Source organism: Aspergillus aculeatinus, assembly GCF_003184765.1.
Source record: "Aspergillus aculeatinus CBS 121060 unplaced genomic scaffold BO66scaffold_34, whole genome shotgun sequence".
NCBI classification, from domain to species: Eukaryota; Fungi; Ascomycota; class Eurotiomycetes; order Eurotiales; family Aspergillaceae; genus Aspergillus; species Aspergillus aculeatinus.
Window position 1 is genome coordinate 147,404 of NW_020291503.1, and position 23,994 is coordinate 171,397.

Below are 23,994 nucleotides of genomic sequence, written 5' to 3' on the forward strand. Positions count from 1 at the left end.
TTCTGTTACAAATGCTTTCTCACAAGGCACAAGACGCACGATGGATATGCCTTCTCGTCGACGGAAGCGGAGGAGGAGTATTTGGCGGAACCCGAGGAGGAGGGCGGAGGGGGTGGAGATGCAAACTCCACGACCCATGGTAGTTCGTCAGATGTACAGGAGAGTGAGGGCAGTGACTCGGATAAGGACTCGGACGGGGATTCGAGTAGTAGTGATTAGGATGCCGTGCATAGACTTTCTAATATGGGGCAACAGACAATGCCGATCACCAGCTGTGTCGCAACTCTATCCCGCTCAGCACTGTTGGAGTGTCTTGATTTAAGCTTTGCCAATCACAGTTCTCGCTTAGGTGTTACGAGTCAGTGAGAAATAGTGTAACGCAGGTACTGCATACGCCACCTACCGTGGGCTGTACAATTATCTCACAAGAAGTATCTACCCTAGAACAGTGATCTGACATTTTAGCATAGGTGCTGTACTCCGGTCTCTGCCGCATCATGGAGCATATGTGTGGTTACAGATTGCAATAGGTAGGCTCTTGGCATTGATCTAGGGGTCGAGCTTGGAGAGAGGCATCCGTACCTGATTGCCAGACCCCAGGCTTGAGTGTGTCACCATTCATTTTCTTTTTGAGTACCGAAGGATCGGTCTCGACCAGATATAGTCTTTTTCGTTGAAACAAGAGCCATCCCCTAACAGAAGTGACACACCCGTGGTAACTATTATAGTGTATATCAGTACTCCGGTGCTACAGAGGTTCAATTAACATCGCATGCGAGCTACGTAATCGGAGCTGTGGAGAGCCATACAATCCTTCCGATAACACTGCAGGACCCCCCGTCTCTGCATGGTTTCTTTTCCGCTTTGCATACTCTGCCTAATTCAGGGTTCCGTATGTTTTGCTCGGAATGCTATCTGTGCTTCACTTGTGGTGATTTTGTCGGGTAATTGTACAGTAGTGTCTGGTCTAGAAGATGCTTTGAACACCGGAAGGATAGAGACGGAAGTGCAATAGAAGCATTAAATCTACTGCCTATTGTGATTATGGACTGGAGAGAGCTATAACGCCTTGTATCTTTGATTCGCTGGATTAGTCTCTGAAGAAGAAGTGTTGTTGCAGACTATCAGCTAGAGAATTCATACAACTCGAGCAAATCCCAATATTCTGAGTTTGGTGTGTCATCGATTGATCAGTTGTGAACACACAGAACAGATACCTATAGGATGAATCTTCAATCGCTAGGGTTGTTCAAAATTGAGAAATCTATTAACCAAAAGTCATCGACGGAGGACGTCTAGCAAATAGCCTGCATGTGGGCAAGGCACACAGGACCAGCTGACCTTTTCTTATCTCCTTTCTGCGCTGAAAACCTCGAGTGCGCCGACCATAGAATGACAGCTTCGTAACAAGCTTGAGGACCGTTACCTTGCTTGACGTTGTAAGGAGCTCTGGAAGCCGAAAGGGGTCTCTCGAGGCATGTGGCGGTGTATCCGGTGTCTTGTTGGAGCAAGGTTCATGCAAGGCGCGATGGCGGGGCTTTCTACCCCTTAACGCTCGAGGTACATGGTTCCCCTGGACAAAAGAAAGGATAACGACGCTGTCATGTGGATTGATCTAGTCACGTAGCCATAATAGAAAGGAACATGAAGGGATATCAATTGTTGTTGTAATGGCGGATGGTGGTAAAAAATAGAAAAAAATGAAGGATCACGGGGCGGGAAAAGCAGAGAACCTCCATCTCACAGCTGCCGGTACTAGAGGAAGGTGAAATACGCCAAAAGCCCGGTTAAGGCAGCCAGAGGGGGATTTGCAGTGGACAGGTGGTATGCAGCGCCTGAGTCTCCGCGTGACCCAGCCCGTGGTCATCGCGCTTGGGTCGCCGTGTGAAGACGACCAGCATATCGCGCAACGCCCGGTCGGACGGGTCGCATGCATTCAGCTGCGTGACACATCGCTTGTAGTGGTGGTCGGCGAAGATCAAGGTGTCGAGGAAGTCGCGATGCTGCACCCGCGCGCGGATCAGGGCCGGGTTCGTCTCCCACAGCGGCGCCCCCGTCGTCTCCAGGTTGTCGTGGAGGTAGGTGACCGCGCTGTCCGAGCGCATGTTGGATGACCCTAGAAACACAGTCATGGTGTGGTCCGACCCATCGGAGTGGACGCCTCCGGGCGCCGGCTCGCCCTGGACCCCCTGGCGATCGTCGGTGAATATGCGCACGTTCAGCATGGTGCACACCCACTGATGCGACGTATAGTCCAGCTTCTCGCGCGGCAGGATCGGAACCTTGTGGAAGACCAGCGCCTTGAACAGCATCAGCGCCTGGACGACCGTGTTCCCCTGCATCTCGAGCGGTGCCTCCTCGAACTCTCGTTGAACCCCCGGGTCGTAACGCTTGTAGGCCTCCTCTGTGCGCGGGCCGCAGGGCACCTTCTCGAGGCGCTGGATGCATCGCGTCTCGACGTCGAGGCAGTAGCGCGCGGAGGTTACGGTGCGGTATTCGAAGGTGGGATCGGGCCCGGTGGTGTCGCTGATCTTCTGGATGAGTTCAAAATCCTCGTCTCTTGCGCCGAGACCTTTGAGGATCGGCACCATCTCGTTGCTTTTGACGAAGATGATTCGTTCTTGGAGGTAGGTTTTACGCAGGGCCATGACCTTGGCGACGGTCTTGTAAAACTCCGCGTGGTACCGGCGTTGGAGCACATTGAGATTGTGCGGTGTCGAGCGCCCGGTGCTGCTAATTTGGCTTTGAGGCGGTAGAGCCATGGGCTCAGCAGGTATTGCGGTTCTTTGGGGCTCCTTGGTGAAGGTTAGAGAAAGGCCGTTGGGTGATCCTGCAGTTTCACATACGCCGGAAGCATTGATACTTATACTCTTTGATTACGACAGGTTCATTACTTCATCTCGCAGCTTTCAAGGCGACGGTTCATCTATGTTAATGACCACGTTGTCGTTGTCGCCAAGGCATTGACTGCAGCTCGGTCCGGAAATCAGGTTTATGTCAATGCTGCCTCCATCCCACAAATCTGCTTCTATGTTGTCTCGCACTTCTACAGAGCTGTACTCCTTGGGCCGCGCATGTGTATCAACAAACATAACGGTCCAACACAATGCAAGGGGCGGTGTTTAGTTCCAATCATTCATAAGGATTCCCCTTTTGCTTACCGTAGGTACGGTAGGCAGTATGTAGTATCTTCCGTCCTATCAGCACCGAACATCGTGCGCGAAGCAAAATTTATAACTATTTCCACTTTTTCACCTGTTCAAGCCCCTGTTTATCTCCGATTAAACATTCGGTAAACCTTTATCTTTGTTCCCTTAACTTTCAGTACCGGCGCATAAACCTAAGCCAAGGCAATCGCCCCCGGAATAGTTGAAGATATAGCCTTATTTACGAGGTGTCAAGAATTGATTCGCCTACGTGAGCCAATCATGATTTCACATCGGTCACAGTACCAGACCTCACTTGGTATCTTACTCCGGATAAATCCGTGCTTCCTGTACGCATCCCTGACAGGCCTGCTCGGTAGGTCAATCAGGGATGCGTATTCAGCTTGGATCTGATTGACGAAAGGATAGTGGCCGTGTAAACACGGCCCTTTGGGGCTCAGGTACAAGTTGCAAAAGCCTAGTCGCATTCCTCTTGTGCAGTTCTGAGTATAAGTCGGGATCTGTCTTCGGTATTGCTCGGCGAATTGTCTAGGTTGATCGGTCTGAGAAGAAGTGGTCAAACTTGACAAATCCCGGCGAGACAATGGCAGTTATTGAACCATCGAACGGATCGGGTGAATTACCCGGGGGCGGTGACTACAGCCAGCTAATCAGGATGCTGTGCTGTCATCCCGAGTGTGCAGAAGCAGCGGCCGACTAGGCCAAGCTGGGAAGACAAAGGGATCGTCCCAGAATAGATCACGGTCATGTATCATCATCTTTCCTGAGACAAAGTCTAATGATGTTGGGCCATGATCGCTTTGTAAGCTCTGACAAACTTGCCTCAGAATATCCACTTCAAGCTAAGACTTGCTGTGGTGAAAATGTGCTCAGACGAGGGACAGAACATCTCTCCTTCCCTAGACTACTCGGTTATGATGGTTGGAGACAGGATGGATGTCTCTTATTACCTATTCACAATTCGCGATACTGCAAACTTTAAATGCTAAAGATATCTGTCTCAATGTAGATACACAGACATCTTGTCTCACCATCGCCCTGGCAAAGAATCCTGGAGGTGAGACTACCACAATTAGAGGTACAGGAAATATCTTTGTCTATTAACCCAGTCCGACCCATAAGTTCGGGAGAAAGACTTGCTTGTCTTTCATTAGCTGGTTACAAAGAACCAAGACCTGTTCCTGTGTATGGTCAATGGCTCTAATCAAGCAGACAAGGAATTGCTTTCCACCAAAACGATGCATTATCGATGCCTGGGATATCACCCCCATGGGATTATTCTTTGCGTCCTGAATTGGCCCAACATGGGTTCAAAAAGCAGGATCCGAGTATGCTGCTCTGTTCCAGGTTCCTGCTAGTCTCGGAAAACTTCTTCTGTTTGTCCTCCTATCTCTTCAACTGCTCAATCCAAAATACCTTACCTAGCAGGTCTAAGAAGCCTATAAACAGTCGTTCTGGTTGGTTATACAATCGTATACCCAAAGCACAACTTTCCTCCTCTATTTCTCCATTACAGACAGCCCAATCCAAGTTCACCACTGAGGTTAATCATTTGTGCCTCCCAATTGCAAGAGTCCAAGCCGCCCGATTCTTCCTCTGTTCTTATTGCCACCCTGTTGCAATGGCAAGAAAGGCCGAATCCCCTGTCCGGCCGCCTGGCAGTCCCAGACCTGACGAGGCTGACAACCAGGCTAGTGGGTGCGATTCGACCAACAGTGAATTCATTCCTGCCGGGCGAGTGCGCGGCCCTGCCGACTTGAAATTAGACCTTCTTGGATTTGGTGAGCAACAGGCATGGGGTAAGTGGTATAACGGCTCATCAACCCGCCTCAACTGGCAGCTCAGCTGGCTGATTTGATCCCTCAGAGTCAGGTCATGTGTACTTCAACCCCCCACGCGATGGATGCCTCCGCCCAGTAGACTCTGGGCTTCGAGCCAGAGTAAGCGGTCTGGGCCATGTCGCATTCCGGGGCGCCCTAAAGGCGGCTTATCTTTGTTTCATGGTTAGGCTGCCTGAGAGTGTCATGGACACCGAATACCTGATTCGATTCGACAATTCCCCGGGCCCGGTGCTTCGGAACCGAAAGCCATCCGTCGTCGACCAATGCATCAATCTCTATATGCAACAGTCCTGGGCGGAACTTTTATCGCTACTAACCCTCCATTGCGAACCACTTTTTCTGTCGACGGCAGTCGCTCCCCCGCAAGATCTGGAGTCATACCTGATGCGTTCACGTCTTTGCTTCCAGTTGATCCCGCAGAGGAACGATACGGTCACATTCGAGCCCTGCCCCGTCCCACCGATGTTGGCGCGTGAAGAGGTTGACTGGGATGCAATGGAAGATGAGCTGCGGGATACTCCCGTCTTCCGACTCTCGGAGGTCGAGCGGTTCCGCGACGTCGAGCGCGGTAAAGTCTACGAAGTCGATATCCGTGGGGCGACATATGCCTACAAGATGACCCATGGGACCGAGTCCCTGCAGCGCGAGATTTCCATGCTACGGAAGATGGAGCAGTGCAGCGAAGGAGGACGCTCGCTCCGGGTGCCCGAGCTGGAAGGAATCATCGGCATCGGTACGCAGTATGCCGGTCTCCTGATGACTTACATCCCGTCGCCGGCTTCCCTGGCTGACCTTATGACGGCCGACATTGGCAGTGAGGTAGCCATCGCCGAGCGCCAGAAGTGGTATGATCTGATCGCCGACGCGGTGCATACACTTCATCGGAACGGGCTCGTTTGGGGGGATGTCAAAGCAGCGAATGTTGTGATCGACGGTGTCCATCGCGACGCGTGGCTCGTGGACTTCGAAGGGGGCACAACCCCGGGCTGGGTGGACGATAGCATATCAGGGACGGAGGCTGGGGACTTGCAAGGATTGAGCAAGATCCGCGCGCTCTTGGGGTTGGAGAGCACTAGGCCATCGCAAACGGGGAGCCGGCGAGGACTAGACCCGCCCTCACTTTTCTGTTCTCTTCTATGTCTGATACTTGTCCTTGTTCCTTTCCTCGCCTTCTCTTTCTTCCTCTTCCTGTTGCTTATTCTTTGTTCACCTTTCATTTATTAGGTTCCAATCTAAACACCGAAAGCTCATTTCTGGCCAATGAAGGTTCTTCGATACTTCTAGTCTCGATTGAGTGCCTTCTCGGTCGTAGGGTCGAAGCCTCGGCTGCTTCAAGACCGAAGTATCCATAGTTGTGATAACATATGATGAAACGCGGCTCACTACTGGAGGTAACTCTCCTCTACGAGAGCGTGCGCGAGAATCGGGTTGCATGATGAGTGTCTCGATATGATTGACTAGTTTATGAGGCACCATCGGAGCAGATATATCAATCCGAATCATCCATGTGGCAGCGTAGGAGGGAAAGAAGTTCATTGACAGGACTACCAAGGGAGATGGGCTGAATACAGATAGGCATCTAGTCGTTACTTTTGTGCACATCCACTACCTCCGATCCGAAGATCCCGAATCCACCCCCTCTTCCATCCGAGCACCCGACGGCTGAAGTTTGCAATCTCGGCGACTCGGATGCTTGCCTTAACGGCAAGGGTACATATGAGTGACAGTCTCCGCGAGACTCTTATCGTCTGATTTGAGGTCTTTCTGATTGTCAATCTACCTGCATGCCCTGGTCATCTGCGCACCCCTGTGCGTGCGGGGTCACGGTTGACCGGGTTGGTGCTGCCTTCGCTTGCTTGGCATCGGCATGAGCCAGGAAGCCATATATATAACCATGTGTATCTCAGGAACTCAGATTATGCTCTGAACTCCAGACCTTTCTCATCCCTTCATCCAATACAAACATCCACCACAGCCACAAACCAATAAGTCCAATTACACCAGTCTAAAATGCCCTCAGTTGACGCCCTACGCCCCGCACCACCCACAGTGGTAGGCCCTACCACCCAAAAGGCGACTCGTCCAAGCCACCCCCTTCCTCAATGGCTCATCGATGGCGCTCGTGTGGATAAGCAAGAGGTCTTCGACGCGAGACGAGACCTAAACTTCCAACCCCCGAGCGGCATCACCACCATGCGGGAGATCGGTCTCGAAGGCCACGGGATCTCTCCGGTGGCAGCCTCCGAACCATTTCCCCTCTTCACCCCCGAAGCCATCAGACAGATGCGGGCGGAGATCTTCAGTGAGCCCGTCCTGAAAGATTGTCAATACTCGTCGAGCTTCGCCAAGAATATGATCCGGGGCATGGGTCGAGAGTTCGTTTGACCGCGCCATTCCAAGTGTGGACAATGAGCTGTATCTCGCAGACTGACTGAATTTCCGGCAGACGTGCCCCCTTCACCTGCGATGCGTGGAGCTCACCCGAGCTGCAGCGCATTGTATCCCAGGTCGCTGGGGTGGACCTCGTGGTCGCGTTCGACTACGAGATCGCCAATATCAACATCTCTGTCAACGAGGATGCGTCGACTGTTGCCACGGTCAAGGAGAACCTGGATACCTCGGCCTTTGCATGGCACTACGACAGTTTCCCGTTCGTGTGCGTGACGATGCTGTCGGACTGCAGCGACATGGTCGGCGGCGAGACGGCTATCCGGACCCCAGCGGGCCAGATCAAGAAGATCCGTGGACCGGCGAGGGTATGTCGACACCATGCTACCCTATGTTTTCTTTGTTTCATTCCCTTGTTTGGTTCTTCTGTGTCTCTTCCTTTTTACTTTCCAGCTGATCGAGTCTCCCAGGGCACCGCAGTGGTAATGCAAGGCCGATATATCGAGCACCAGGCGCTGAAAGCGCTGGGCGGCCGCGAGCGGATCAGCATGGTGACGCCCTTCCGACCGCGGGATCCCTCCGTCCGCGACGAGCTGATCCTGACCGGATCCCGGGCCATCAGCAACTGGTCGGAGCTTTACCATGGTTTCACGGAGTATCGGTTGGAGCTGCTCGAGGAGCGCATTCGCTTGAAGTTGAAGGAGGAGCGAGGACGGGTGGATACCAAGTGTCCGTTCAATATTGCCGGCATGGCGGAGTTCTTGGCGGAGCAGAAGGACTTCCTGGAAGCGACGATTGCGGAGTTGACGGTGGTCGAAGAGATGGACTAGTGGTCAGGGTAGATTCTGTAAGATCTGGGTTAGGAGCTGCCCAAGAATGCCAGAGGAATGAGATACGGACCTGCCAATGATTTTGAAGAACAGAAACTTCTGCTTCTACCCGGTGGGAAGTTGCTGCTGTCGCGTCTCGTGCCAGTAGGTTAAGATTGTCGGGCACTCCCGAGCCCCGCTCGGGATCCTCGGCTTCCTCGGCCGTCAATCGCGCCGATAAGGTGAGATATGCGGGGTAAACACGTATGAGATTGTAGCTATACATTAAAATTCAATGTGGAATGAGCTATGTAAATACAGAGGAAGATCCCCTTCAAATAGGGAGAAATGTGGTTAAAATGTGAATCAAAGTGCCCGGGAGAACAGGAGCGAAAGTTAGAAAGCGATGAAGGTTCGATGATGACCATAGCTAGCGGTACAGCAACCTCCCTGCGTGTCACATGTCCATCAGTTTCTTGTTGCTCAATCCTGCGGCAACCACGGTACTTGATTAGAAGTATTGAGGAGGTTGTCGATAGATAAATATGCCTTGGAGTTGACCTGTGACTAGACAGATGTTCATCTTTGGGAACCCGACTGCCAAGCATGGTTCCGGTGGTGGCTGAAGACGGTTGACGTGGCAGCTGCAAATCGCTGGTCGGGACGAGCGATTGAGGTCAGTTCGTGTAGCTACTCATGGCAGCTTCAAGCCGATACGAGGTACTTTGATGCCTCTAGACGCTCTGCCCGCAAACAACCCGACCTCGAATACGAGAGATACTGAACCTAGACCCAATGACTCCCCTTGTGGCGGCCTTTGGCTATGTGCATTGAAGCTGCGTTTTCAGTCCACTTAATCCAGCAAGCATGCTGTCCTCGTAGTATATAGTCTCGTGCATTTCTTCTTGTGAGAAGACAGGAAACTACAAAAGTCGTTCCCGACTTTCTCCTTATCTTGCTTTCGTCCTATAGTCACCACAATGCAGCCTCTCGCTCTTCCAACAATTGCAGTAATGCTGCTCGCGACCGGTGCATATTCAAAGTGTCAGATGGCCGGCTTCAACGAATGCAACTGGTGGGGCAGCTCCCCATTCTGCGGGTCCAGCAAATCCGCCCCCGGCGACACCGACTCGGACGGCTGGCTCTTCGTCGCCTCGACAAGGACGAAGAATTGGGATGTGCTGTGCAGAGAGATCTCCGAGTCGTGTTGTCGGGACTACGGAGACGGGTGCCTGAGCGGGTACAAGCGATTGTGGTGTCATGATTCGGGTATGTCGGTCTTCTGTGGTTCTATTGCCTCAGGAGTGGACTAATTCCGAGCTGTAGAGAGTCTAATGGACGATAATGTCGGTGTGGAACTGTGATTATAGGTGTCATGGATTTTGGCAAAGGGAGTCTCGAGTCGGGCTTTTCGTCTTATGTTTGAGATGCTGGTCGTGGCTGCAGGAAATCGTTTATGTTTATGTGGGGGCCAGCTGCGGCTGACATGTCAGAGCTCTTGGCCCCCACAATAGGTCAAAATAGTGGTGAGGAAATTGGAAGTTTGGATTTGTTCTTCGATGTCGAACTTGTTGCATTTTTTGAGATCTTCAGTGTAGGGGAATCCAAGGACTAAGCGAAACTGAAGTTGTGGTGAGCTGAGCTAAGTAGTGTGAGTGGTTGGGACGGGACAAGTACATGGTTTGAGGAACCCGTCACCCTTTTGGCAATAATAGTGTCAACCTTAGGCCATGTCTGTGTAGTCTGTATACATATTAGCTCTGGAGCGACTGAAGATTTTCTCTTAATGCCAGCCGACAATCACGAAAACCGCAGGGCAAATGGCTCCGGAACCTGGAGGACAAGCGCGTATGCCGGAGGCAGCACCTGGCGGCGGCGGCGGGTCTCACCGCTTTCTGCTCCGAGTGTTGCTTCAGAAGATATTAACGTCGTACAGACTCTTGGAACTGAAAAGTGTACTAAACACTTGTTGGAAGGCCTAGGCGGTGGCAGAAAGACAACACCGCCCGGCGCGCCTGACCATCCTGGCAGTCAACCTACGCTACGCTCCTCCATACATAATTCTGTGGCAATACAGCCGACCCGTGGTGACTATGACTACAAGTGTTTCAGTACCCATCACGTGGTACTGATCCTGCGAGCTTAGCGCGAAAATCCCTCGATAACAACAGTGTCAGCCTCATCCACCATGACTTATCAATCAGTAATCACCTCCTGAGATCAAGTCATCCCCTATAGCGTCAGCACCACCATACCCATGGCACCAGCATCGACCCGAAAAACAAGGGCCAGCAACTCCAGGTCCCGCAAAGGATGCATAACATGCAAGTATGTAGCACACCCGAGTCGGACCCGCTGCACCAATACAACCCCTGACTCACGGCTTGATATGACAGGATCCGCCACGTCAAGTGTGGAGAAGAGAAGCCCGCGTGCAGCCAGTGCACACGCTCCGGGCGCAAATGCGACGGCTACACCGAAGCGTCACAGACGCAACTTCGCCAAGCCCTGCTTCAGTCCACGCCTTGGCGCCACGGCTTGAGCCCGACTTCGGATCAGAGGATTGTGCTCGTGCCAGGTACGCGGGAGGAGCGGCAATATGTGCAGTTCTTTTGCACGCAAACTGTGCCCGCGCTGTCGGGCTTCTTCCCGTCGCAGTTCTGGAACCAGTTCCTCCCGCAACTCAGTCACCGCAACCAGGCGGTCCGGCATGCCGTTGCCGCTGTGGGCGCGCTGCATCAGCGTCAACTGGCAGGCTGGTTTGAGCCTGCACATGCGACTGATGAGTTTACGTTGCAACAGTACAACAAAGCCATCCAACAATTTCTACGGCAGATCGGAGACCCGAAAGAGGGGGGCTTTGACTTGATGCTCATCCAATGCCTCTTGTTTGTCTGTCTCGAGATGCTCCAGGGAAATTCCAGGCAAGCGATGAATCACGTCCAAGGCGGCCTGGACATCCTCTCAAGGCAGACTACCGCGTTGGATACCATCAATAAAGACCTGTTCCAATTCTTCTGCCGACAGAACAATCAGTTGTCGTACTTTGGTCGACCGCTCATGCTAGCGCTAGACATACGGTCGCCCGACTCTTCCCCCCTCCGATCGAGTAAAAACCTCAGTTTCGACCATATAGACCAAGCGAGGGATTACCTGACGAGCATGATTACTCGGTGCTTGTCCTTTGTCCGTTTCGCCCAGCGTCACGTCCTGGCCAACCCACCGCAACCGCTCCATCCGGAACATTTCCATCAGCAAGGGGCCCTACTAGGCGAATGCCATGCATGGTTCCAGGCCTTTGAGACACTGCGGAAAAAGCCCGCCAAGGCCAGCGGGATCCTCGATCCGCGGGCGCCCTTGTCCATGGCATGTCAGTACCACACCGCGATCACGTGGCTGAGCACCTGTACTTCTCTAGATGAGATGTTCTTGGACAAGTTCATCCCGAACTTCTTGGCTATTGTGTGTGCGGGTGAGGAGTTGGTGGAATTTTGTGTTGGAGACGAACGCAGCTCGGCCGCGGAGCAGTTTTTCCTCGACGCTGAGCTGATACCTGTGCTATATTGGACGGCCCAGCGGTGTCGACACCCGATTCTGCGGCGCCGGGCGCTTGATCTGTTATCGAAATATCCAGCTCGGGAAGGCTTGTGGGACAAAGGGCTGCATGTGGCGGTCGCGAGTCGGGTCATGGAATTGGAGGAGACGGGGCTCGCACATCTGCCCGTCGCGCAGCGGACTCCGCTGGCACGTCAGCGCATACACGATTCGTCGATAGTAAGTGAACGGGAGTCACGGGCGAATCCGTGCCTGGTGCTTTTTCGCTCTAAGCCTCATGGCCTGGACGGGCCTTGGGAGCTTCGATGGGAGAATGTGGGCTGGTGATGCGAGACAAGGCGTTCTCTCGAAGGATCAACCTTGTCTAAATAGATCTACCTACACGACATTTGCAGGGGTTGTCGGAAAATTTTGTCCACATGTTTCATGCTGTCGTGGCCCCCACCGGGGTGATGGGATTACGATGTGACCAATCAGACTTCATTGCGATATAAGGATCGCACTAAAGATAAGCCACGCCGTACATTTACGAGCCGTTCAATCACAGACAGCAATTGCCTGGTCCTAGTGCTTGGCGTGCGGCTGTGGATAAGATTAGAGATCCGAGGGCTGTCGATCTTTCCGAGAGCCGCCCCATGTATACTCCGTATCTTCGCTGCCTGATCCTTGATCCTTCAATCATAGCTAGACTAGAAGGCTGTGTAGGATGTGATGTTGTGATTGGTCTATGCGTCAACTTTATGCTGATGCCTTCACCATCAATTAAGAGCTTATGTTATAGCCTCGCAGTGTATCCCTCATATATAAATGGTCGAGTTGTCGAATCTGTGAACAAACAGTAGATCTTACACTTTGATTCATAGCCGAGGACCTGCTTTACTATTCTCTACCACATCAAATTGCATCGGCCCAGCACCTCACGATGACATCTACCGAGGATAATGACCTTTACATAGGCTGCAAAGCCTATGTTGAGGGTGTCAGTACCTCGTACGGCTACATCCCCTCCGAAGGCGCCGGAATTGCGTTCTGTGTCCTCTTCGGCTTATCCATGATCGTCCACATTGCCCAGTTCTGCTGGAAGCGAACATGGTGGTGCAGTCTGTTCAGCATCGGATGCATGGGTATGGATGCCACCGAAATTCCAAATCGCAAGGAAACTCAGCTAACACCACAGCAGTGGAAGTCCTCGGTTGGGCCGGGCGGACGTGGGCGTCCCAATGTCCCTACAACTCCACCGCATTCATGCTCCAGATCTCAACCCTGATCATCGGTGAGACCTACCTTTCCCCATCTCCACACACGAATAAGTACCCACGCTAACACCCCAAAGCACCGACCTTCTTCACCGCCGCAATCTACGTCCTGCTCGGCCGACTCATCCAACTCTTCGGTCGCGAATCCTCAATCCTGTCCCCGAAACTATACCTCTGGATCTTCTGCACCTGCGACGTCATCTCACTCGTGGTCCAAGCCGTAGGCGGCGCGCTGGCCTCCACGGAATCCAACGATGTCAACGGCAACACTGCCCCGGGCACCAACACCATGGTCGCCGGTATCGTGTTCCAGCTGGTCTCCGTCACGGTCTTTGTCTTCTGTGCGGTGGACTTCTTCCGCCGCTCCCTGCGTCTCGGGTACTTGCAGGGTCTCCTCCACGGCCCGCTCGCCTACCTCGTGGGCGCCATGGTGCTCTCCGTGGTCTGCATCTATATCCGGAGTATCTATCGGACTATCGAGCTGGCGCAGGGCTGGACGGGTTACTTGATCACGCATGAGTCTTACTTCGTTGGGCTGGACGGTGTGATGATGGTGATTGCGGTCGGGGTTTTCAACGTGTTCCATCCCGGGTGGCTGCTGCCGGCGGATCATGTGCTCGCCAAGAACCAGACCTGTCTGGAGTCGGGGGAGATTGAGACGCATCAGTTGCAGTCGACGACGGAGTACACGGGATATGGGCATCAGTGAGCGGAAGGATGGCGGTCTTGTTTGCATTTTGTTTTTGTGTTGGGCTGGTAGCTGTATTGTCGTAATATGATGAGAAAGGGCCCAGGGAAACAATCTGTTTATCGTCTTCGTCAAGGATAGATCTTGTGTGAATATGACACGATTCCTTCGAGCATCTGCTCTCTTTTGTAAGCTGGGTGGTGCTATGGTCGCGGAATTGCTAGTGGTAGGTACTACATATGACCGGCTTGTGGTAATGACTTTGTAGTGCAGCAAATACCTATCATTAAACCTGCCTGCACCCCTTCTGAGCCCAGAATTGCTTGTTGGACCTGCGCAGCAGCTTGCGGAATGATAGAATATATAACCACACTCCAAAACAGGCTGTCTGGGCCTAAGCTGCTTTTTTACATAGAGAGGTTGTAAAGAAAAGAATAGTTTAGAGCTTGATATTCGTTATAGATAATATGCGGCTTGCTAGCAACAGTGTTAGACCAAAATACTACGGCCTTAGTGGCTGAGTAGCTATGATATGATCGAAGCTATTCGGGCATACTTAGGGCCTCACGTCACGTGACACCAGCGACCGCTGGTCCCCACTTGCATTTTAGGCGGTGAGCAAAATGACCAGCAGTCGGTGGACTACGGAAGACCATTGATTTTAGGGCTCTTGGGGGGCGAAGGTATTGTTATCAGGGTTCTAAATTGTGGCCTACCTTTTATCATTCTTTCAATTAGGGTGTAGGGATTATAGTATAGGTCTCTCATCTTCTGCATACAATTTTGCCGGCAGATGTGGCCACAATGGTCTTCCGTATTTGTCCCCGCATATGATCCCGGAGGCGGCGGCTGGTCTCCACGTGTAGGCGGGGCGAACCTTATCAGATGTCTTATCGCGGAACTATGCAGACCGCAGGCCCTTCAATGGCAAGAACCTACGTTGGCTGGGTCAGAGGTGACAACAAACAATCTCGCAGTTAGGGGGTTTTATCCGGAAGGAATAACAGTGAGAATCATTAGAGATCTTGTTCCGTCAGGATTCTCTGCTGATCTGACCTAGTATCACGCTTTTTGCCATTGTCCCTATTCCGCCTCCAGACTTGACATCGCTCTGAAATCCACTTTTGCGCTCTCGATGCTCTTTTCATGCCTATGCATTACAGTACGATTGGCCACACCACGCTTTGAGTTCTCCATCACAATGAATCCAATTGCACACGAATCTATTCGTTTCAGCCTCTTGCCTATGTCTGACGCAATGCTGCTGACTACACTGCCCACGTGACCGAAGCCCTTAGGTTAATTTCGCACACTATTCATTTCCTTAACCGCACCCATGAAGGTTCATGGGTCGCTCCAGACAACCGTCCGGAACAACATAATCGCCTAAGTCTTGCTTTTTCTCGTGCCCACGCGTATATCCATTGCTATCGTCGCGGTCCGGCCTCCGAAATTGTCTTGCACGCTGCATATGTCTTCATGCACTCTGGCTTGCGTGTTCTTCTCATCACCCCATCACCTTACCCACCAAAAAGCCTAAGCATCAATGAAGACCACCGGGACGATGCGGAAGGACTCGATACATCCAAACTCTCTCCCACGTGACTCATCGCGTCATTAAATAGCGCGTCGCGAACCCAAACACGACGCTCCCTTAACACACATCTCATCTCTCTTGAATCATCAAGCCGTCCGCATCATCCTAAAGACCTACGCACAGAATCCTTCCCCGTTATCCTTTCAGTCAATCGGCGGATCACATACACAATGCCAAGGACTCGTGCTCAAAAGCGACCGCGTATCAACATCGCCGGTGACGCGTGCAATCGCGATGTTTCTCCCGCGAATTGCCCCGGCCCATCTGACGCGACTCCGATAAAGGACAGAGCTCCCACACCCGAGTCTCAAGGCAGAGCTGCTGTGCAGGAAGTACATGTGCCGGCCGAGCAAGCGATACCTGCGTTACTTGAGATCTGGGCGGATCGTTATCCCAACAGCGATCATGGACCTCCGCTAATGCGGGAGATCACCAGATACATCGATGAAGTCATTGATCGGGGCAGAGATCCTGATCCGCAGATCCATGAGCGCATCAAAAAATCGATGTGGAGACTTGGGTCCAGGGTCTCTTTTGCTCGATATCCCGAGATGGTCTCCAATATACTTGCAGTCAAGCTCCCTGACATGCACCATCTTGACACGGAGCGCATGGTCGCCACTGTGGCGAGATATATCATGAGCCTCATGGATTCGATTCTCTCGCAATGTGGCCCGCTGGCGAGCGAGGTTGCGAAATTGGACGGTCTTCAGAGCCTGATACAGATTGGTTTGGCTCTGACCTCCATAGACGCAGGGCCCTCTCGTGATTCCTGGATCGAGTTCTACTACTCAGAAGTATTTTTCATTCTAAGCTCCTCGATGCACATGATCATCGCTGGCATGCAAATTGGAGAGCCAGCGGTCTTGGCCTATTGTGGCGAAGTCTTAGTACTACAGGTAGAGAAACTGCACAGGGAAATTCAAAAGGTGTACGGTGCTTGGGGAAGCTCGTTGGATGAAGTTTTGCGCCTGCTAAGGAGTCATCTGGACAGTTCTGTACGACGGCCCTTCTACCTTTGACAGTGAAGCCCCCTTTCCCCGCCCCTGGAGCGACGATGCTTCCCCTGAAACAGAGAAGCTGGTCTAGGCATCCTGCTTTGGTCGGAAGCTTGGCAATCGGATTGGGAATCCTTCTTACCAAATGTGCCAACCTGGAAGTGATCTAGTGACGGAAGTTGGCCAAAAGCCTTGCGTTGTATCTCAATCGATGTTTCCTGTATCTGCTTGGTTCCCTTTCTCTTTGTATTTTCTTATCTTTCTTTGTCTTTCTATGCTTTTGAATTGAGGTTTTGGAAACAGAAAGGTTTGTCGCGACGCGGTATAGTTTAAATTTGACGAGGCTCAGAATGTTACTTTATCTCTCGGGTAACTTGTATTTGGGATTGTCTGCGTTGAAGGTCATCAACATCCCTCTATATCTCAGCTCTCGTATCGATAAGTAAGAAACAGGCTAGTGATTCGCATCTATAGCAGCCTTAATGTCAACTGAACTATCAAAGAGTATAGAATTGAATCCGCGTCGTAGGTTGCCGATGAGGTGTGCCTCTAGATCAGGGCAGCAATTCTTTTCCCTGCGTGTTCATATGAACCGTATACTGTGCGGGACAAGCGATCAAGGCTTCCTATTATGAAAGCTAACAGAACCGCATCACGGTAAGTACCACAAAAGGTACATGGTGAGGGGCAGAATCAAGGAGGACGTCAAGGCAAGACGGAAGGGGAAGGGCAAATCGTCTGGAAAGGCAAGCTCCGGATGACAGACCAGTAGCTAGCACTCTGTGCGCGTTGCCATACACGAACGTCAGCGCTACCAACCTGAGTTACAATGCCTTGTCTTATTGTCATTCTCTTTTTCTCGCTTGGTCGAAGCAGACACGAGTAGATATCATTTCTTGGGGCAAAGAAAAATTAGGCCCCCCCTCCTGGCTAGTGTACTGTACAGTATACCATGAAATATGGCAGCTTTCTCGTATCGGATACTTCCTACGCACTAGATTGATGTCACGTAGTCATCATTTTCGTAGTTTAGCTTCGCTTGGTCGATCAATTGATTAATCTACAGAACATGGACAACAATTTGATACATCAACTCCATCAACCGCACGTGATCTGTGACAGGAACTAGCGTGCCGTGATACATAAACAACAAAGACCCCACGCAACACTCTTCCTCGTGATTTCCCCCTAAATCAAGATCAATTACTCCTTTTCTCTTCTTACTGCAAGTCCACCAGAGCAAGACACGCCACTCACACTAGAAACCCCCCTAGTCACTTGCGCCATGTCCGATTCTCACGCTTCCAAACGGTCGCGCACCGACCTCGACGGCACCGCTGTGATTCGCTCGGTCGAGCCCGACGACCGGAACGCAAACGGCACTGCTTCACCCCACCCAGGTGCCGTGCGTCCTTAACATCCTGCATCCGACCCGCGGCCGCGCTCCTGCTCCCCAATGCCAGAGCTAGCCGAGTACATCCGCCAGACCATCGACGAGGGCGGCCGCGTGAAGCCCAGGGTGCATGCGCAGGTCAAGCGGGCACTCCGGGAGCTCGATCGGCCGTACTCGTTCGACGGGTACAGCGAGCTGGTCGCCAAGAAACTCGAGATTGTCCACCGCCGCTTGAACCGGTGGGACAGGGAAACGGTGTTCATGGAGATCTACGCTTATCTCGAGGGCGTCATGGAGGTGCGCGTCGCCAAGTGCGCTCTGCTGGCGGATGACCAGATGCGCTACGACGGGTTATCCGTGGTTCTGCGCATCGGCCGCATGCTTGTGGCGGTGGACGAAAAGCCCGGCGACGTCCTGCATGGTATCACAGAGGCCGTCGCCGGTGTGCTTCGGCGCGCGATGCTGATTATCCTGGCCGGTTTGTACGTCTTTCCCCTGGAGGATCCCGAGTCGTCCTGGGAGAAGCTGTACGAGGAGGTCAAGGATCTGGACGAGGCGCTCGTCCGCAAGCTGCATCGGAATTACGGCCTGCACCGGGTACTGCAACATCTCGAAAGGACTTTTACGTGGATTAAGCATCCGCTTAGTCCTTAAGTCGCCGTCTGCGGACATTTGGAGAATTTTCTGGGAGGCTTGACGCGCCCCGGAACCAAGTCCCCGATACCTTATTGGGAATTTGCCGCTTTTGACACCCGCATTCCATCCCGCATCTCGTCGAGTGTTTGCGCGGACAAACAGTGACGCAGGCAACGACTGGGCTGTGTGCATCTGTTCTGGAAATTAGATGGAATGATCTCAACGGACATCACTGGAACGAGCCACGGGATTGTCTTTATCTTAGCATAGTAGTGAAAGGGTGGATGGAAAGTATGGTGTGGAGAGGGCATCATCTTCGTTAATTGCGTTTCTTGGAGCATCGGTAACGCCAAGCGGACACAAGGTGGTCGGGAAAGAAATGGAGCGGACGAGAAATTGTCGTGATGACGCTGAGGAAGTGAGGATAACATAGAAAACAGGAAAGCTGTTCTGAGGCGCGTCATGCATACTATTGCCGCTTACTAAATGCCATTGAATGCTAAATCAAATTGAATTACAACTGCTGATGAGAGTTAAGATGCTGTGGTGCTATCAGATACAAGTGCAGACATTTGCTTGCAATATGTGGCACAGAGGCGTACACTCAGACATGAAGAAATCAGAGAAGAACATATGAGAATACAGGTCGGTGCAGAAAACAGCCACAAGCATAATCGAAAGAGACTGAAAACAAATGGGAGTCATGGCAATCAATGCCACAGTAGATCTCGTACCACCTCGTAGCACCAGTGCACGAAATCTGCATGCAAGTGCCCGATCGACTTCTGGGATATGAACAGAAACTACAGGTTTTTGTTCAACACTTTGCGGCAGGAATTCTCCCCATTCAAATACGCCCACCCGGTCACATAGTGATAAGCCCGAACCTCCATTTCTTCTTCATCCGCTACTTCCTCATCCCAAATTGGAAAGTCCGCGAACCCCATCTCCGCCCCTTGGAGGTCATGCATGTGTACGTGTGGGTCCTTTTTATGGTATTCCCGAGATTCAGTCACCTTCTCGCGGAGAATATCAAGTATCGGCGCCCACCACCCGTCAATAAGCACGATGCGTAGCAGGAAGAGTGCCTCCAAATGGGGTCCAAGCGCCTCGCACCACTGCGCAAGCTCGTTTTCAGTCAGCGAGGTATCGGTCATTTGGAAAACTCTAAGGCGCTTCCACTGGATTCCTTCTAGAAGCGGGCTCACACTCAGCTCATCCCCTTCGAACCGACCTGGAACCTCCCCATCCCCATTCAAGGAGACGAAAACCTGTTCAAGCTCAGACCCCGTGAACATAGCCTTCAAATATTCCTTGAAGTGAGAAGTAGTGTTGGCCGCCGGTGGTGATGGTGGCACGCTCATATCCTCGTCAACATCCATGGGCTGATTCAAGGTAACTATTTGGAGGTTCTGGAATGTCGTTCGTATGTCAGCCCACAGCCTCTGATCCGAGAATCGAGATATGGGACCCTGAACTGGCATCATGGCAAACCTGTCTCCGGACGGAAAGCAGCCAACGTGTAAATTACGAATCATCTTCCCAGCCCGCTGAATAGCGATTGGTAGTTCGAAGAGAATCTTGGCGGGAACCAGAGGGTTACAAAGATGAAGCTTGACCTCATCCCACCTGAGAGGATGACATAGAGCCTCCAGGAATCGATAGCGGTCCAGCAAAGCATACCGGTGAGGAACTGGTGACTCCGCTGCGTCGCAAAACCCCACGGACTCTGCTCGTGGCATTCGAGCAAAGCACGCTGCTAAAGAGGAGACAAACGACCCCGACCTGACAAGCTGCACCTGAAGGGAGCGTTTCCTGATATTCTCCTTCTGGGCTTGGCGGAAAGTGGCGCGTAGCTCTCTGACAAGTGATTTATCAATCGTAATTTTATCGTTTTTCTTGGTGAATATGTAGGGCTTCATCGCGAGTGACATGTGGTAAAAGTTAACCTCGACAAGTCCGAGTGCGGTAGGTGGTGCCAGTAGCTGTGCGTCCAGGGTGTGGGAAGACTGTGCAGAATCCAAGTGTTTCACATTCATCTTCCAGGCTTCGAGTTCGCTTGCCAGTATGTTGTGATGATGTCTCGCAAATGATTCACAATCTGTCTCGTGATCTTTGACCCGAAAGGCGAGGCCGACTTTGATGCCCAGAATTCCTTTCGCCACGTGTGGACATCGCGACAAATGGACGGCTCTCTCAAGGGACTCCTGGTCAAGATTGACAAATAGGATCGGGCATAGTAGCGGCGACGCTAAATCATTGAACACATGACAAACCAGGCGGATGTCCGATATTGTTTTGCGGTATATCTGGGCCTGGACTGGATGCAAATTCCGACCGATATAGCCCGGTATATCTTGATTCCACCAGATAATCTTGTTTTTGTTCACTCTGACGTCTTGGAATAGCTCGAGTATCTGAAGGAGCAAGTCATCCGGGAGGTCGAGTATAGTGAGGGGTCTCATCGACGGGCGGGCGAGTTCCATCGCTCGAGTTCGTAAGGCTAGGCGGTAAGGTTCGAGCTTGAGGAGGATAGAACACTCAGTGCATGGCTCTCTTTCATATCTTTCGTGCTTTGTGATACCGACCGAGTCATGGTCGTCTTCCGAGTCAACTTCGGGGGTGCTTGCTCCATAGTCAGCGCCCGCTTCCGAGGCGTCTCGTGCTGTACTTTCTTCGGCTTCATGATTATCGTCTGCGAAGGGGTGCTGATGGTTCCGCCCGGGTGCATCTTCTCTATCGCAGTCACCAAGTTCAACACTTTGGCAGCGATCTCCTTCTTCTGGTTCTTCGATCTCGCAGCTCTTTTCTGAGCTCGTCGCCCTGTCTGGAAATACTCGTTCTTTTTCATTGTCTGCATCGTCTTCTAGGTCGGATGGATCGGTCTTGTCGTCATCAGTAGTGCAAATGTCTGAGTCCTCGTTGGGAGGATAGCTCTCTTCGTCTTCTGCGTTCCTTTCCTCCATCCACTGTGTAGCCCGGATATCTTGCTCTAAATCATCGATCTCACCCAGCCGCAAATATATTTCATCGAACGTAAGTGTTATAGGTGAATCGATGTCAAACATGCGATCGAGCTGATTGAGCAGGATTTCTCCGCGCTGCACAGTGATGTGGTAGCAGCATAGCATGATGACGGTTAAAGGTCGAGGTGAGGCAAGCTCGGGAGAAGTTGTACAGAATGAGAATTGACTCTGAGATGAGTGGGATCTGACGACAGGGTAAAGGTTTGCCAGGATCTGTCGGGCTTAGCGAGCCTTAGACGGTGAAAATGGACGCGAAAGAGTGAGGGGAGGGAAGGATAAAGAGACACGGGTGAAGAGACGAGTGAGGAGACGGGGATGATGAGGAGGGTGAGGAGACGGGTGAGGAGACGGGTGAAGAGACGGGTGATGAGGAGGGTGATGAGAAGGATGATGAGAAGGATGAAGAGAAGGGAGGAAATTCGTGGAGAGGGGGGATATGATGAGGAGAAGGTCGCGTTGTGAATGTGAACAAGATGAGATTCCCGGTCAACACGAACAAACAGCTAAATCACCTGACTCGGACTTCGAGCTACACCACCACTTCTTGGTGAGGCAAAGTCTTGGTGCGGTGTTTAAGATTCTAGATGCAGTTGAGGATAGGGATATATGGCGAAGCTGCTCTCAGTGATCAAGGCTTTGATGGCTCGAATAATTCCACTTTACCACAAAAAGGCTGCTCCGGTACCTTGATATCAAAAGTGACAGTGAAATGTGTTCCCACTCTAGGATGTAGGGACGAGGTGGACTACTTAATGGCAATTTTCCCAACTTTGAAAGCGATAGAGATCGAGTTTCAGCCAATAAAATGTCGATTGACCACCATGCATCATCAAAGTCACCTCAGTATGAAGGCGCCCAGTGGTCATCCTTCACTAGACTCAGATGCATATTGCTTTCAACCAGAGTGGAAGACACAATCTACATCTACCCAACCTCTCTTCTAGAACCCTCTAGAGGTGTGAATAAGAAAAGGGCCTTTCTGTAGGCAATATGATATTTGTATCACTGCCTCAAGTGCCGACATCATCACTCTGCTGAACATCAGGATGCTCCTTCGCAGCCAGTTCAAGAAAAGTCCTATATCCATAGAGCCACCTCTCATCCATTTCATTCCTCTCAAGTACTCTTTGACCAATTTAAACAGGTCTTCCCATTTGATTGCTTGACTGCGACCGAATTATCGGAGTAGACCCGGCACGTGATGCAAGGGGACGCGCCTCGCCTAAAGGTACTGTACCGTTTGCAACAGCAGCAAACTACCAGAACTGCGTCGCGATCATCTGTCACACGTCATCTCCGTTCAAATGCACAGTCCAGCAGCTGGTAAGAATCTCTGACAGAGGCTACCTCACACGAACTCTGGATACTCCTCAGCTGTCCACACCTTCCACACAAGTCTTTCCCCGCTGACTGTGCCGGTTCTCATCACATCCAACGCGGTGCTAGCCCTCTGCAAAAGCGAAGCACCCTCGATCTCTCGATACTTGTTGGGATCAAGGCTACCCGACGCGAGGAGAGCAGGTATAATATCAGGCAGGAGATGATCCTTCAGGAATGGATTCTGCTCGAAGATTAGTTTTGGAATGCGAACAGGTAAGTGCGAACCATACCGTCTCGAATGTATAGCTGACAATACTATGAACCTCGAGTCCAGGCGCCCACGATACTTCTCCTTCGACATTAGCGGAAAGCTGCACACCGGCTGGGTCTGAAGGCGACCGAAGCACGACAGGAAGAACAGCTGCGATAATGGAGCCAGGAAGGGAGGCAATCTTGGCGACATGCTGCAGTGACCCAGACTTGGAGCTCACACAATCGAAGGCGCGGATCGGTGCTGAGAGCTTGCTCTTCTTCACGACCTCCAGAATAGAGTCGACGACATTAGACTCGCGATAGTCAATAACGTGCTGGGCACCATATAGCCTGAGCTTCTCGTGGTGCTGCGGCGACGCGGTGGTGATGACATTCTTATAACCCCAGTGATGGAGGAGCTGGATGGCGTACTGGCCGACCGAACTGCCTCCTCCCCAGATAATGATCGGACTCTCTGGATCTTTTGGTGAGAATCCCGAGGGGCGCGGCCAGGGGAGCTCGAGGTTCAATTTCTCTGTCAAAGTGAGGTAGGCGGTACAAACATTAGTTGGCACCGTAGCGGCCGCGGGCATAGCTATGCCAGAGGGAACCTGGATTTTGCGTCAGATGTGGATAAAGGAGACCCACAGTGAACGGGAATAATCACACCTTTCCGAACAGATGCTCTGGTGCCGTAACATACACCTGCTGCCCCTTCTCCTTCTCGTTGTGGAAGAAAAAACCGAAGACCTGATCCCCAGCCTGTAGGCATTTGACCCCAGGGCCAGCTGCCACTACAGTGCCGACACCACTGTCGCCCAGGCTTTGAGGGAACTGAGCCATCAAGCCCGCATCGACTTGGTAAACATCCAAAGGGGCAGAAACCACCCATTCAATGCGGACCCGGATTTCATTTTGTTGAAGCTCAGGCGTTGGGACTCGCTGAATGGTTAGCGGTTCTTTGACATTAGTCGCAATGACGGCAGGGTGAGATGCCATGGTGCATGCAATGTTCAATTGAATATATCAAGAGCTGATGGGTAGGATTAGGAACACTGATAGGATTGT

General features: G+C 51.9%; 11 protein-coding genes across 11 annotated transcripts; 7 read left to right on the plus strand and 4 right to left on the minus strand.

The window, feature by feature from the left end:
* Window positions 1-1,787: 1,787 nt before the first annotated feature.
* Window positions 1,788-2,648, minus strand: BO66DRAFT_326719 (uncharacterized protein; the record flags this gene model as incomplete). Its single annotated transcript, XM_025643916.1, has 1 exon — window positions 1,788-2,648. The coding sequence occupies one exon, from the start codon at window positions 2,646-2,648 to the stop codon at window positions 1,788-1,790; it is 861 nt and encodes a 286-aa protein (XP_025502301.1).
* A 2,099-nt stretch (window positions 2,649-4,747) lies between these two features.
* BO66DRAFT_455133 (uncharacterized protein) lies at window positions 4,748-6,232 on the plus strand (the record flags this gene model as incomplete). The annotated part of the gene is made up of 2 exons (XM_025652064.1): window positions 4,748-4,966; window positions 5,361-6,232. The coding sequence occupies exons 1-2, from the start codon at window positions 4,789-4,791 to the stop codon at window positions 6,230-6,232; spliced, it is 1,050 nt and encodes a 349-aa protein (XP_025502302.1). The 5' UTR covers window positions 4,748-4,788.
* Window positions 6,233-7,018: 786 nt separating this feature from the next.
* On the plus strand, window positions 7,019-8,226 carry BO66DRAFT_377416 (uncharacterized protein; the record flags this gene model as incomplete). Its single annotated transcript, XM_025645751.1, has 3 exons — window positions 7,019-7,383; window positions 7,455-7,764; window positions 7,867-8,226. 3 exons carry the CDS (start codon window positions 7,019-7,021, stop codon window positions 8,224-8,226), a joined length of 1,035 nt encoding a protein of 344 aa, XP_025502303.1.
* Window positions 8,227-9,157: 931 nt separating this feature from the next.
* Window positions 9,158-9,631, plus strand: BO66DRAFT_429912 (uncharacterized protein; the record flags this gene model as incomplete). The annotated part of the gene is made up of 2 exons (XM_025650490.1): window positions 9,158-9,474; window positions 9,576-9,631. Exons 1-2 carry the CDS (start codon window positions 9,186-9,188, stop codon window positions 9,629-9,631), a joined length of 345 nt encoding a protein of 114 aa, XP_025502304.1. The 5' UTR covers window positions 9,158-9,185.
* A 795-nt stretch (window positions 9,632-10,426) lies between these two features.
* BO66DRAFT_377420 (Zn(II)2Cys6 transcription factor) lies at window positions 10,427-12,248 on the plus strand. Its single transcript, XM_025645752.1, has 2 exons — window positions 10,427-10,533; window positions 10,602-12,248. Exons 1-2 carry the CDS (start codon window positions 10,463-10,465, stop codon window positions 12,085-12,087), a joined length of 1,557 nt encoding a protein of 518 aa, XP_025502305.1. The 5' UTR covers window positions 10,427-10,462; the 3' UTR covers window positions 12,088-12,248.
* Window positions 12,249-12,631: 383 nt separating this feature from the next.
* BO66DRAFT_352952 (RTA1 domain-containing protein) lies at window positions 12,632-13,774 on the plus strand. The gene is made up of 3 exons (XM_025644792.1): window positions 12,632-12,884; window positions 12,941-13,033; window positions 13,094-13,774. The coding sequence occupies exons 1-3, from the start codon at window positions 12,683-12,685 to the stop codon at window positions 13,723-13,725; spliced, it is 927 nt and encodes a 308-aa protein (XP_025502306.1). The 5' UTR covers window positions 12,632-12,682; the 3' UTR covers window positions 13,726-13,774.
* Window positions 13,775-15,388: 1,614 nt separating this feature from the next.
* On the plus strand, window positions 15,389-16,390 carry BO66DRAFT_472686 (uncharacterized protein; the record flags this gene model as incomplete). Its single annotated transcript, XM_025652972.1, has 2 exons — window positions 15,389-16,237; window positions 16,296-16,390. The coding sequence occupies exons 1-2, from the start codon at window positions 15,472-15,474 to the stop codon at window positions 16,388-16,390; spliced, it is 861 nt and encodes a 286-aa protein (XP_025502307.1). The 5' UTR covers window positions 15,389-15,471.
* A 1,114-nt stretch (window positions 16,391-17,504) lies between these two features.
* Window positions 17,505-18,783, plus strand: BO66DRAFT_393075 (uncharacterized protein). The gene has a single exon (XM_025647671.1). The coding sequence runs from the start codon at window positions 17,756-17,758 to the stop codon at window positions 18,344-18,346; it is 591 nt and encodes a 196-aa protein (XP_025502308.1). The 5' UTR covers window positions 17,505-17,755; the 3' UTR covers window positions 18,347-18,783.
* Window positions 18,383-18,980, minus strand: BO66DRAFT_126078 (uncharacterized protein). The gene has a single exon (XM_025641952.1). It carries the CDS (start codon window positions 18,790-18,792, stop codon window positions 18,418-18,420), a length of 375 nt encoding a protein of 124 aa, XP_025502309.1. The 5' UTR covers window positions 18,793-18,980; the 3' UTR covers window positions 18,383-18,417.
* A 151-nt stretch (window positions 18,981-19,131) lies between these two features.
* Window positions 19,132-21,459, minus strand: BO66DRAFT_440100 (uncharacterized protein; the record flags this gene model as incomplete). The annotated part of the gene is made up of 1 exon (XM_025651219.1): window positions 19,132-21,459. The coding sequence occupies one exon, from the start codon at window positions 21,457-21,459 to the stop codon at window positions 19,132-19,134; it is 2,328 nt and encodes a 775-aa protein (XP_025502310.1).
* Window positions 21,460-22,600: 1,141 nt separating this feature from the next.
* BO66DRAFT_377426 (zinc-binding alcohol dehydrogenase family protein) lies at window positions 22,601-23,925 on the minus strand (the record flags this gene model as incomplete). The annotated part of the gene is made up of 3 exons (XM_025645753.1): window positions 22,601-22,915; window positions 22,965-23,537; window positions 23,596-23,925. 3 exons carry the CDS (start codon window positions 23,923-23,925, stop codon window positions 22,703-22,705), a joined length of 1,116 nt encoding a protein of 371 aa, XP_025502311.1. The 3' UTR covers window positions 22,601-22,702.
* Between the last annotated feature and the right edge of the window lie 69 nt (window positions 23,926-23,994).